This window comes from Aptenodytes forsteri, unplaced genomic scaffold, assembly GCF_000699145.1.
Source record: "Aptenodytes forsteri isolate BGI_AS27 unplaced genomic scaffold, ASM69914v1 Scaffold1, whole genome shotgun sequence".
NCBI classification, from domain to species: Eukaryota; Metazoa; Chordata; class Aves; order Sphenisciformes; family Spheniscidae; genus Aptenodytes; species Aptenodytes forsteri.
The window spans coordinates 4,355,360-4,368,112 of record NW_008795035.1 but is presented as its reverse complement, the minus strand read 5'-3'; the positions used below and the strand labels follow the sequence as shown (position 1 = coordinate 4,368,112).

Genomic DNA, 12,753 nt, shown 5'->3' with positions numbered 1-12,753 from the left:
TCCCTCCTTTTTTTTTTTTTTTTTTAAATTACTTTTAAAAGTAGTGTGGAATATTAGCTTTCAAGCACCACTTTCAAACTCTGGTTTATCCTCATTGAAGATTTAACTTGTCCTGAGACATGATTTTTGTCCTCACATGGTCCTGTCTCATAACTTCAGTTATGTCTAAGCTCAGCCTAACAAAGGCCTGATTGTGGCACAGGTTCTCACATCTCTGCAGTCGAGCCAGTGCAGGTCACTAGCAGCCCAGACAAGCTGACACGGGTTTTGGCATACGTTAATAAACAGAATACAGCCCTGTCAGGGACCTTGAGCATGTACTCTGACTAACAGCAAATGTCCCAGCCCATCACTTCGCAGCAAGTGAAGCAACAATCCCTGTTGCCAAGCTGAATGGGTATCTGTAGCGGTGGGAGTAAGAAAATTTCCTCTGTGTAAGGATTTTCAGTTGTTCATAGATGAGAAAGCAGGGAGTAAAGGCAAAGTGTGTCAAAATGCAAACCTCGGAACAGAGGCGTAAAGTAAGTCAGAATGACGGGCACGAGGAGACACACCATGATGTTCAAATTCCCCAGCCGTGCATACAGAGGAAAAGAATGTAAAGCAATAAAAAACCCAGAAGATAAAAAAATACAGTGCATAAAATTCATTGCATACTAAAGGGCTCCCAAAAAGACTTTCCACATATTTCTGCAAACATTTTATATCTGAAGGCAAGAGGCTAAAGAGTGTTCCGGAATTCTGTAAATCCACTTCCATCAAATAAAACAAAGCGTTTCCAAAACATTTAACTCTTACTACAGGATCTGTCACATGCTAGAGCAGCTAAGAGATTATAGGACCACCCAGTAGGGGAGCAAGTACCCTTTCCCACAAGGTCTCCATTTTAAAAAATACACATACACACACTCAGAGGATAGGACACAAACTCCCATTGGATTTCTTGTTTGTGAGAATGCTTTCGAAAAAGAAATCAATATATGGAATCAGATTACTTTGCTGGCTGGGTCCAGCCAAATCTGCCTTGCTATAAGAAGGTGAAGTTAGCGCTGGGGGATTTGAAGGTTACTAAGGCTCTGGTTCAAGATGACACCCAAAGCGTGAGTTTTTCTACTATCACTGCTCACATGCTTTAGGACCTTGCCGGGCTGGGAAGTAAAATCACATTTGTACAAAGCTCACTAAAACAAAGCAAAACTTGGCAGAGAGAATCACTTAGGAAAAAAGAAATATAGATAAGAAACTGGAGATCAGAAAAAATCCACTACTTATCTGACAAGAAAGGATAAACTTAGACAGTAAGAAGTCCCTATAGGGAGTATTTCTCCATAACAGTAGGAGGGAGAATAAGACAAGATCTGAAAAGGGACATCAGTTTCTAGCAGCAGTGGGCAGCTGCAAAATAAAAACAAGTGATACCGAAAGACCTTTTCAGTGTCTGAGAGCATCCTATTATTACCTGCAGTAAAAGCACACCTCTGAGTTGCCAACAACGTCATCGCAAGGGAACCACTACGCTGAGGTGGACTGTGACATTAAAAGTGGTGCAAGTGCAGCCCTTGGAGGGTGGCTACGTGGTCTGCTGGCTTGGGCAGTGCCGAGAGCCTCCGTTGGGGGAGGAAACCACCACTGAGGCTATGGACGGTGATGCTGGCAGGTTACGTAGGATGTGGTAACCCATGCTCAGCACGGCCCCATCCTTCAGTGGGACTTCTGGAGAGCCACCAACACTTCCCAGCTGAATTGCAGCTGGAGCTCCCCGCTCTCCTCAGTTTTATGACATATGTCACATGTATGCGTAGTCATATGAAGATTTTGATACATAGCTCTGGTTTTGGATCTCTTTTGTTGGATCTACATGAGTAACTCCCATAGGCTCTCTGGATAAGGTCCAGCCTGCCAACTCTGGTGCCTGTGGTAATACGTAGGCAGAATACAGGTCTCTACACAGAGATTCTTCCGTGCTCCAAAATGTACTTTACTCCGTGTGTTCACTAATTAATTGTACCCAGGAAAGAGTGCCAGGTTCAGTATAAAGGCTGACTTAACACAGAGCTACCTCAAAATCAGTTCTTCCCATGAATATGTTACTTGAGGTTTGAAGACTAAAAAGGAAGAAAATGCAATGTGGACATTTTTTTCTTATTTTTAAATACTAAAAAAAGATTGTAAATGCTCATTTTGAAAAAAAGGCGCTTTTTTAACTGCTATTCAGGAATTAACTACCCTGACTAACATGTCTGAGAAACACAGCTTTATGTCTGCAGTAACACCGGATGGAAAGGAAACATTCCTTTCTAAGTATCTGAACACCAAACCTCCTGTGCATCTTGGGCAGTCCTTTAACACATATACAGGCAAAAAGGTGTATCTACAGGAACTCAAAGGGAAAGTACACAAAACATCTTAAATTAGTACTTTGAGAAAGCAACTCTCAGAATAAAAGGAGTCAAGATTCAGAAGAAACTAATAATCAGCTATGATTTTAAGCACAAGCAAAGCTCAGAAAAAAAAGTGCAATAGTCATCCAAAAGCTTACAGAAACTGTTTTCAACGAAAACTCCGACCGATATTTACATCAAGCGTAAGAGTGCTTTGGTGGCGAGTGAGAGAGGGACCTACTTGCCATATCACGACACGTGACAGAAAAGAACTAGTATGGCAGAAGTTGATGGAACTCCACTTGACATATGGGATGGATTCTGATGTCAGCTAAATTTATGCCATATGCTACAAAGCACAGTGTAGTGTCTGCCTTTTTTGGAACACAAACAACTTGCTGACACTAAATGGAAAGTTCATCACAGGATTTACATCATCTTTGACCTACTTGTGACAGCCTAGGACAGAACTACTCAGGCTGCTCCTTAGGACTCCAGATTTTTTGGGTGATGCGTGTATTTATTGTCCAAACACATTACTCCATATTAGGAAAATTATCACTGTAACCATTTCAGGTACTGACACAAGTAACACCCCATTCTTCATTCTGGTAGAAAAAAGCAGGTCTGAATGAATTAAAAACAAAAACCAAGGAGAGGAAGGGCCCCAAAGCAGGCGGAGTAACTGGGTAAATGTTGCCCACACATGTGTCTGACATGCAGATGTTTTTAAATGTCTCCACCCACATCCAGATGGGCACAGCAGGAATATATTATACGAAAAAAATGTGTTGGGAGTTGTGCAGAGACTAGAAAAAATATCAGAAGTTAAGTGTGAAAATCCTCCCGGCAGTGAAGTTTTGACCTGTTCCCATTTAACACAACGGCCCCAGATATTTGCTTTGGTAACAGAAGCACGGCAGTAGCAGACTAAAACATGATCAAATGGTTTGGCTGAGTTAAGCCTCAAGCAACCCCAAAATATCTTATTAACTTTCCCAATAAACTTTTCCCTGCTCCACTGCCTTTAGATTTTACTTCCCCTGAAGCCTCAAACCTCCTATCCAGAGAGCAGTTTTGTCGTCTCACGATTTTCTTTGACAGAACGTTACTTAGTTTGATTCTGCTTGTTAAGGGAAGTGCAAAGAATCAGAACTGAAGCTGGACAACAGGAACTCGCCGTCCTTGTAAATTCATATGCTGCCAAGGAGAGAGTCTGAGCAAGCATCCGAGAGGCAGAATTAGTGATGCAGCCCTACCTTTACCAAGAATAAGAAAACAGATGAAAGTGAAATCGTGTTGCGGGGGGAGGAGGGGAAGCTGCGATCTTATAAAACCTGCCAACTTTGAGACAATAAACGAGCAAAACCAGCACCAGTTGGAAAGGGTCTCAGGCAAGCCAGTCTCCTTATACTAACCTTTTGGTTCTCGCAGGCATAAAAGGGAAGATATCCACATCAGCAGTATGACATGTTTATTTAGATGAGTTAACTGTAAAAACACTTGCCAAGTTATTTGCAGGCTGTGCCAAGTATATGTCAGAACCCAACAGACTGATCTTACAGCAACCATTGTAGAGAATCACAATTTTGCTGTCTCTCTCTTCACAGCATTTGACTAAATAACCATATTTTTCCAGGAAAGATTAGATGTCAATTTGTTTTCTTTTCCTGCTTGAACAGGAGTAGCAACAAAGCTCGGTGTCGGCTTCCGAGGAAGTCCTCCGCCTCCCGCAGTCCCTTTCACAAGTAACCAACCTTTCCACTCTGCCCTCAAAACAGTCCACAAAGAGAAAAAGGTTATTCAAGTGACCAGAGACTCATTTTTACCTCAATAAAATTATCCAACACTAAATTATCAAATATAGACTTTAAAAAGGAGAAATTTTCCATTTGTGCAAAAATACCTCAGCAATAGCCAGTGACTTAAAGGAAATAAAGTGAAAGCACCTAACAGCTTAGGAGGTTAAGTTATAAATTAACTAAATTGCATAAGTCACAGCACAGGACACATCCTAAACATGGTGGTGGTTTTTTTATTTTTTTCCCCTGAAGATGTTCTCTCACACTGAAAAATACTTTTGTGGAATTAGAAGAAATAATGAAAAAAGGAAAAAATGGAAGAAGTGGAGAACGGCAATCGATTCTCATTAACAGTGTAAAAGAGCTCCAGTGCCTGCTTCTGGAATGATTAATTTCTTCCGCCACTACCTCGTTTATTTTGAAAACGGATTATTGACATTTCCAAGCATTTGATGTCAGATGTATACATGAATACTGCAAAATACTAACAAGAAACATTGAAGGCAGCCCTTTTAAATATATCTTTCAACTGTTCTTCACAAAATTGGATCCCCTCTAGACAAAGTGAATTTTATGCTATGTAAGAGATGGTAGATGTTCGAGGTCACTGTGGGAAACACGGAAAACCCCACAGCTCTCTGAGCAAGAGTCTCACAAGCCTCTGAAAGATCCAGAGCTCCGTTACATTCAGGATGACACTTCTGTGCTGCAACGGACACAAACAGCAAAGGCTGCTGTAGACATACAACCTACAAAAGGCTTTGACATCCTCCAGGGTGAAAGCTTGTATTAGAAGAGGAGACATCACTAAGAATATTGCAAAAGAAATGTATTATTTGGCAAGTGCTTCCAGGGTTTGTAGAGGTAGATCCTATTTTAAATGTGCAGGGTAATGAACGCTGTTGGATACCGCTGTGAAGTACTATTGACAAATGCGGTCTCTTGAAGAGGAAACACTGTAAGGAATTCTTCTTCTATTTCAGAGGCAGCAGATGCATTGTGTGTTGGCACGACTGGTATTGGAGCTGCAGTATACATAGAAGTCACAGAAAACCCACAGCAAGGTCCAGATCATACACTAATGTTGCTGTAATCCGTGCACCAGTCTTCTGCCAAATGTGTCAAATTTTCCTCTATAATGGAGCTATTTTGCTCACTGGGCCACATCCTGCATTTTTGAGTCGCACACATTTTAGGCATTTAACAGAGCAACAACCACTTGCAGAGAAAGAAAACTAATTGCAATAACATATCCATTCTATAGAAAATTGTTCTGTTCATAAAACTTAAGATTGCAGTCTTTGCTAATGAGACATGGGCAAAGCTGGCAAGCTTCAAATATTGTAAGTCTCTGTTTTTACACCAACTGTGTAAAGTCGATAGCATAACTCAAATAATAACAATAAATATATCCAGAAATGTAGATTCCCAGTAAAAAGATACTAACAATCAATTCATTCAATCACAACATGTACTCATTCACCCATACAACAAGGCAGATAGACACACTCACACCTGCCATTCTGGGCTGGATCCCATAAAACGTCACATTTTCTCCTTAACAGAGTTGATGAGATGTAAGACTCAGAGAAGGAGTAAAATGAAATGGAAGTCTATGTAATTTCATCACACCCTGACAGATATACTAAAGGTTAGAAAGCTATAACTAGTATAACTAGGTTCATTAATTTTTACATGTATAAATAGAAGAGTGAGTGAATGTTATTGACTTTTTATTTATATATAAAAATACCAATGGCTAAGGCAGTCAGGAACTTCTGTGTGCAAGAGAAAGGTAAGTTATCTACAATCCATTTGGCAGTACTTGCAGATACGTCTAAAGTGAACCGATACACGAAGATGAAAAATAACCAAAAAGCGCTCGCTTAATGTGCAGTGTCTCACAACAAAGGTCACAATTAGATTTACACCATGAACATACCTGGCATATTCCACTGATGCACATATCCAAGGATTCAATATTGCAACGAGTACCGTCTAGTACTTTTGGGGCCAGCTCCACAATCAAGTTCTTTCCCAGAGCTTGACATTTCAGGGCACACGGTGCAGTAGGATCGTTATACACAGGGATCCACTCATAAAAATGTCCCTGGTATTTGACGTCATTGTAGGCTGAACACTGTTGTGCTCTAAAGTCACCAACATCTGAAGGGCAGTCCTAAAAACAAACCAAAGGAAATATTTTTTTAAGAAGGGGATACTTTGCATTTGCAATAAAGTTATCTGATGAATTACACAGAATCTGTTCAGGGAGGCGTGGTTCAAGAACTGATCTGCTCTGACAAATATGCCATATTGCAAAGTTTTACTGTGTGTATTAAGACAATTTATGTTGCTTAATCCATCGCTTGCAGTGCAAGTAACAGAATATCACGCGTGTTCCAGTAATAACAACATAACTGATATGAGAGGATAATTAAAAATGCTACTTTTTATGACACTATGTAGTGCATTTAAAGTCTGGTTCTGTAATAAGAACTACCTTCTAAAGGAATCTATATATTTTAAGTGACTATAATGAGATGTCTGATATTTAATATTTCTCTTTTCAATAGCTTTTTCCACTTAAGGATTTCTGAGCGCTCTGCACTCATGCATCAATTCATACGTCAGAGTAATGAAAGAGGTATTATTGCTACTTATACATAAAGAAATAAAAATTTGTCTAATTACTTGTTCAGTATTGCTCAGAAAGGGGATGAGAGCATTAGGAGGAGACACCAGAACTTTCAGTGCTTAGTCCTTTAATCTAATCACAAAACACCTTCATCACCTCATGGAAGCAGTAAGGCTTTGTTAAAATAAAATGGACTTCAAATTGGTAACTATTGATTATATAGTTCCAGTTCTAATGAGACAGTTCCGTACCTCCTCCCATACAGAGCCTCAGCATATGCAGCTGAAAGACCAAATATGAGAACTGTTTGAAATAAAATATTCTAAAATATTTTTTCTACATAAAGCATTGCACCCAAACAATGATGTTAATATTAAACTATGGTGACAGGAATGGAGATGAATACTGATTTATCTGAAAATAACTTTGGTAAAGTTCAGACAAAGGAGTTAGTGTCAAACAATTTCTCACTAAAGACTTCATGTGAAAGTATGTCCAGTGTCAAACAGCCCATACGCCAGACTGAAAGGATATTCTTCCAAGAATTCCAACTGCACATCTATGCCAGATGTGAGGCTGATTTTAACAAAGTTTTGTTTTCATTGGACATAAGACTGAAAGATTGTGATGTGTCAGCTGAACTCATGGAACTTATTACTAAGTATTAGTTAACAATACTAATCCTGAACACAGCTTCAACCTTATCAGTGAACTGAACCTTCCCCGAAAAAAAGCTAACGAAACAGTAAGTGCATTACACAGTACTGGAGATTAAAACGTACAGGAGAAAGGTTCAAATTCCAGTACAATGCCCTCAACAATGTTGTCCTGACACCATTTTGCTCATACGAATCTGGACGAGTTAGCACTGCATTAGCTTAATACTTTGTCAATGCCTTAGATTTTTTTCACCATAGGAAACAGTAACCTAGAAATGTCTCTGGTTTCTTTGTAGTCTGCATAAAATACCTTCTAAAATCAGTATTCTATCTCTACTGATCAACGTGGGGTTTTTGCAACTGAGCACCGAGCAATTCACTGAGCATTGCCAGCAATGCTTTTCAACTCTGCCCAGCGCTACACCTTATAGCGAGAGTAACTCAGAACGATGCTAACACATTTTGTATTATTTTTAATCTGGGATAATTCTAGTTTGAGCAATTTTTTTTTTTTTAAACGATAAAATGGTGGAATAAGACGAGGAGAAATTACAGTTACTGTAATTCTTTGAGAGTTTTACCTCTGCAAAATCCCACAAGTGAGAGCTTCTAAAAACATCAAGCAAATACTGTTAGAAACCACCCTTATTTACTGCAGTGTCACTCCAGAGAAATTCACCAAGTTTGCACTGGTGTAAATGAGAGCAGAATTTGGCTCTGACTTATCTGTCACCTCTCATTTTCCACAATAGCAAGTCTAAAAAGCAGAGAGGACTTCAGAGTTCATATGGATACCATATGGTTCCCTTCCACCGTTGCAAATAGAGGAGTAGCTAAGGATAAAAATAATAAGTGGAAGTTAGATTCAGGTAAAGTTAGAAGCAATATTTCGGAGTAGTGTTATTCAGCCATGCACAGCTACATTTCATCACAAAGAATTAAAGAGCTATCTGTAAAATAGGCAGAGCGATGGCCTTAGGCTGAGTTTTGACAGGCTGTTGTTACAATTCATTATCATGCGGTGTTGATGCAATGCCAAGACACAAACACCACAATGTCAGGATGTCAACCTGTGGTTATTCTATGTTCCTCATTGATTCAACACAATGCAGCTCCTTCCTTCCACTCTCTTCCTGGCTGCTTGAGAGCAAGTGAATTCTCATCTCCCTATTTTGTTTTGGCATCTTCAAAGAACATAAAGCAATCCTGGCAGCTCGATTCATATGCTAGTTCCACCTGCTTTATGTTTGAGCCGTGTTCAAAAGCGGGAGCATAAAAAGAGCATCACAAAGGGACATCAAAGGGCTGAAATTATTATCATTTGCATTATATCAGCATTTGGATGGCAACCAAGTTCAGATCCCTGTTTTCCTGGGAACAATACATATTTGTATAAAGAAAGGCGTTTATAATCTAAGCAGAAAGACAACTAAGCACAGAAAGGAATGTAATCAAGACAACAAGAGGACTTGTAAACCAGGTTAATTCCATTAGAGTGGGTCAGAAAAGTGAGAGGGAGTTTAAAAAATAGAAGGGGGGGCAAGATGTGGGAGAGGTAGGCAAGGGTGAAGCGTGTTCGGGAAGTGGGCAAGGCTACGCTGTCGGACAATGATACATGGGCCCCAATCCTCATACTGTTTGCATGTCTTTTTGGTTTTAACCTATTTCAGACATCACTTCATTCTGTCATTCCCTCTTCCCCTCTCAATATTCCACATTTTTTCTTGTTTGTTGAATATTTTTGCTACTAATTTCAGGATTTCTCAGATTTCCTAATTCAGCAATAACTTTTGTCTTACACTCAATCCACTGAACCTTAGCCAGGCCATTCGTAGGTTCATACACTACATAAGGAGCTGAAGACATATCTATGAGGTCTAATACATGAAAATGTTGGCAAAATAATCGCATCCAGATCTTGTAGTGGAATGAAGTGTATTTATGACATGACTTACGAACATATTATTAGACAGACAGATCTGAAAAAGATGCTTCAGACATGACTACCATGCAGGTTAAAAATACATATATATATATTCCCATTCTTTTTGTGACAGATGATTACAAAATACTGCATTCAAGGGCTGGCTTCTCATGAAACGTATCATTTTAGTTTTGGCAGTGAGCACTCTTAGCCTTTGAAAACAAAGCTAACCTGGGAAATCTGTATCTTTGTAGGCAATGTTCATGTACAAAATATGAAGGTTGCATCAGACCCTGTGACTCCTGCCAACAATTACTCCGCTGAAAAAAGCACAAAAGAGAAGGCAAGAAAATTCCCAGTAAAAATGATGACACCAAAGAAAGTCTAGTCCTTTGTCTAGTTTTATTCTTTGAATCTCATTTTGTTGAAACCTAGCCAAAACCGATGAAGTCATTGTTTTGTTTTCTTTTTGAAATTAGCTTCAGGTTCTATGTTTTTCCTACGCAATTTTCAGGCCGCTTCGTAGTAAAATCAAGACACCTGAGCTAGAAACCCTAGCCATGAGAGCCATATGGTGCATCAGCATTGTAAATATAAAATAAATAAATGAACAGATTAGAGAAACTATGCAACACAAGGTGAAATACTATAGAACTAAAGTAGGCACAGTTCAGCCAAGATTTTCTGAATGGGATAAATGAGCTGGTTAAGAAGTGGATGCTGGGACCATAATCTGATGAATATGTTGAACAAATGTGAGCATTATCTGCATATAATAAAAGTTTATAATGGAATTAAACATGGGCAAATCTGTTACAAAATAGTGTTTTTTCTTACTGTAGAAGAGTCACTCTGGCAAATATATAAGTGACTTTTTGGCACATAAGAATGTGAAATTTATGGGGAAATGGCCCAAATAACTTGTTCTATGAATAGGACCCTAAAGGATTATCTTAAACACTTCCATATAGTGCACATCATAGCATTAGAATGTAACAGTATATACAAAAATGGAAATATAAAAAAAGGGGGGTTAAGAAAGACTGAAAATCTCATTGAACAGCATATAATGAACCGTTTATATAGTTTATTTCTCTAAAATTTCTATGAGAAAAGCTGAAAACATACACGCCATTTTAGGAACGTGCACCTGGCATCTCAGTTATGATAGAAAGATAAGCAGGCTATACATATGCCTTAATCTCAGCAATTATTTTGTTGCTAAGACCTTGAATTAATTTTTTGATTGAAATATCACTAATATTATTCTGGAACCATGCTTGAGTTCAATGAACTTACTACTATTCTATTACAAATCCAGATGAAACCAATTTTCTGGTAAAATGATTCTTGTTCTTTTCATTAGAATGACACACATATTAAGTTGTGCTTCATTTGTACTCTCAGCAATTATTTTGTTGCTAAGACCTTGAATTAATTTTTTGATTGAAATATCACTAATATTATTCTGGAACCATGCTTGAGTTCAATGAACTTACTACTATTCTATTACAAATCCAGATGAAACCAATTTTCTGGTAAAATGATTCTTGTTCTTTTCATTAGAATGACACACATATTAAGTTGTGCTTCATTTGTACTCTCCAATATAGATGTTAGTGGTGTAATGTATCATGTAGCAAAATTACATTTGCAGACAACTTTACACAGTGTATATATACTGAATGTCTCATGTGGTTAACAATAATACCTACTAATATGGAAAGAAGCTAGTTTAAACTCTTAATTTTCAAACTGAAATTTACTCCTAAAGGGAGAAGCATTCATTAGAAATAATGCTTTGGGGAAAATTATATCATTTGAAACCAAACTGGCCTAGTAGTCCCAGGTTTACATTAGGTTTAAGCTCCCATTTCAAGGTTAAGTCAGGTCTAACACTGGGTTTGAATTCAGTGACGCCAAATTCAAAGATCAACTGTATTAACAGTCGAAATCTCATGAAATATATTTTTCTCAGGAGTTCTCCATTATCTGATCCTTAATCTAGGAAAAACCATTCCTGAGAGATTCTGGCTGTATCTGAACTGAAATGGAAACCTGATCCCTTTCAGACATGCCCCAAAAGCAGAACTGTAAAGGCAGCTTCCTGTCTGGAAATTAACATTTGAATCATCATAAATTCAAACAGACTCACATACAAGACGCTTGCCACTTATCGCTTTAAAATAAGTCCTAAAGTTAAAAAACAGGCCCCAGTGACTTCAGAAAAACTCCCTGGGAGTTCAGAAAGGATATAGTAACCATCTTAATTTTCTCTATGCTGAAGCATAGAGCGCCTTCATTTCCATCAGATCTTTACTGCATAATGCTTAAAATGAACGGTGTCCACAATTGCTCTTACATATCCTAAAAGCATGTAGACCTCTGCTTACAGCAGAAAATATGCCCAAATTGATCTCACCTTTCTCCTTTTTCCGTACACCGGGTAGTTTTCTAGTCCTTTCGCTGGAGGAACAAGGTATGCTACGTTGACCTGTTTGTACTGTTGCATAGGAAGCTGTAGTGCGCGTGATCAAGCAATCGGAGGTATATTACTGTATACAATGCATACAACTAGATATCTAGATAAGGAATGTAGCAAATAGATTTTCCAGTGGCAGTTTGTTTATTGCTTACACACTGGCTGGCTGCAATTTAGCTTATCACACAGCTTTAAAAGATTATGGTATTTTTTGCCTGTGGCATTTTTATTTATGAGCCAAGGACATCGTGCACAAAACTGCTAGGCCTTTTCTTCTGAAAGGGCAAGTGACAGGATTTGTCTCCAGAATCTGATTTTTGCATGCACTGGGCCTGATTCATTAATCACTTCCACGAGCTTCTGCCAGCAGAAACTTCGGCTGTGAGCCGCCGTGGTGGAAAATCCATCCAACACTGAGGAGTGGAGTGTTAGAGCAATTCAAGGTGCTAGTAAGCCTTGTTCCTGAGGAGGGCAGAAGCCAACTGGCACACAAGAAACTGTAGGTGTGGCAAACTGAAGAGAGGGAATGGCCAGTTCTCCCAGGAGATACACTGATTCAACATACTTACTGGGCAACTTCCAGTGTCGGGCCTCCTAAGGAGAACATGTCACACTCCACAGCTGCCTGCTGCTGGCAGAAATCACAGGGTTGGCAACGACATGAGTATCACCTGCTCTTGCCTGGGTATAATTCAACCCAAGGGAACCGCAGGCCTCACCTTTTAAGGTGTATTTGTGTGAAAATTGCTGCCTTTTTCCCAGAGCCAGAAGCAGATCAATCAAATGCACTACAGTAACAAAAAAAAAGAAAAGAAAAAGAAAAAAAAAAGGAAAAAAAAGGAAAAAAAAGGAAAAAAAAAAAGAAAA

The 12,753-nt window shown here is 38.8% G+C and overlaps 1 protein-coding gene across 1 annotated transcript in view; it reads right to left on the bottom strand.

Annotated features, from left to right (window-relative positions):
- The window catches only part of ADAMTSL3 (ADAMTS like 3), a 189,573-nt gene that overhangs the window by 87,709 nt on the left and 89,111 nt on the right, over nucleotides 1-12,753 (bottom strand). Inside the window, 1 exon segment of the mRNA XM_009276544.1 lies at nucleotides 6,126-6,362. Coding sequence (XP_009274819.1) covers nucleotides 6,126-6,362 — 237 coding nt within the window.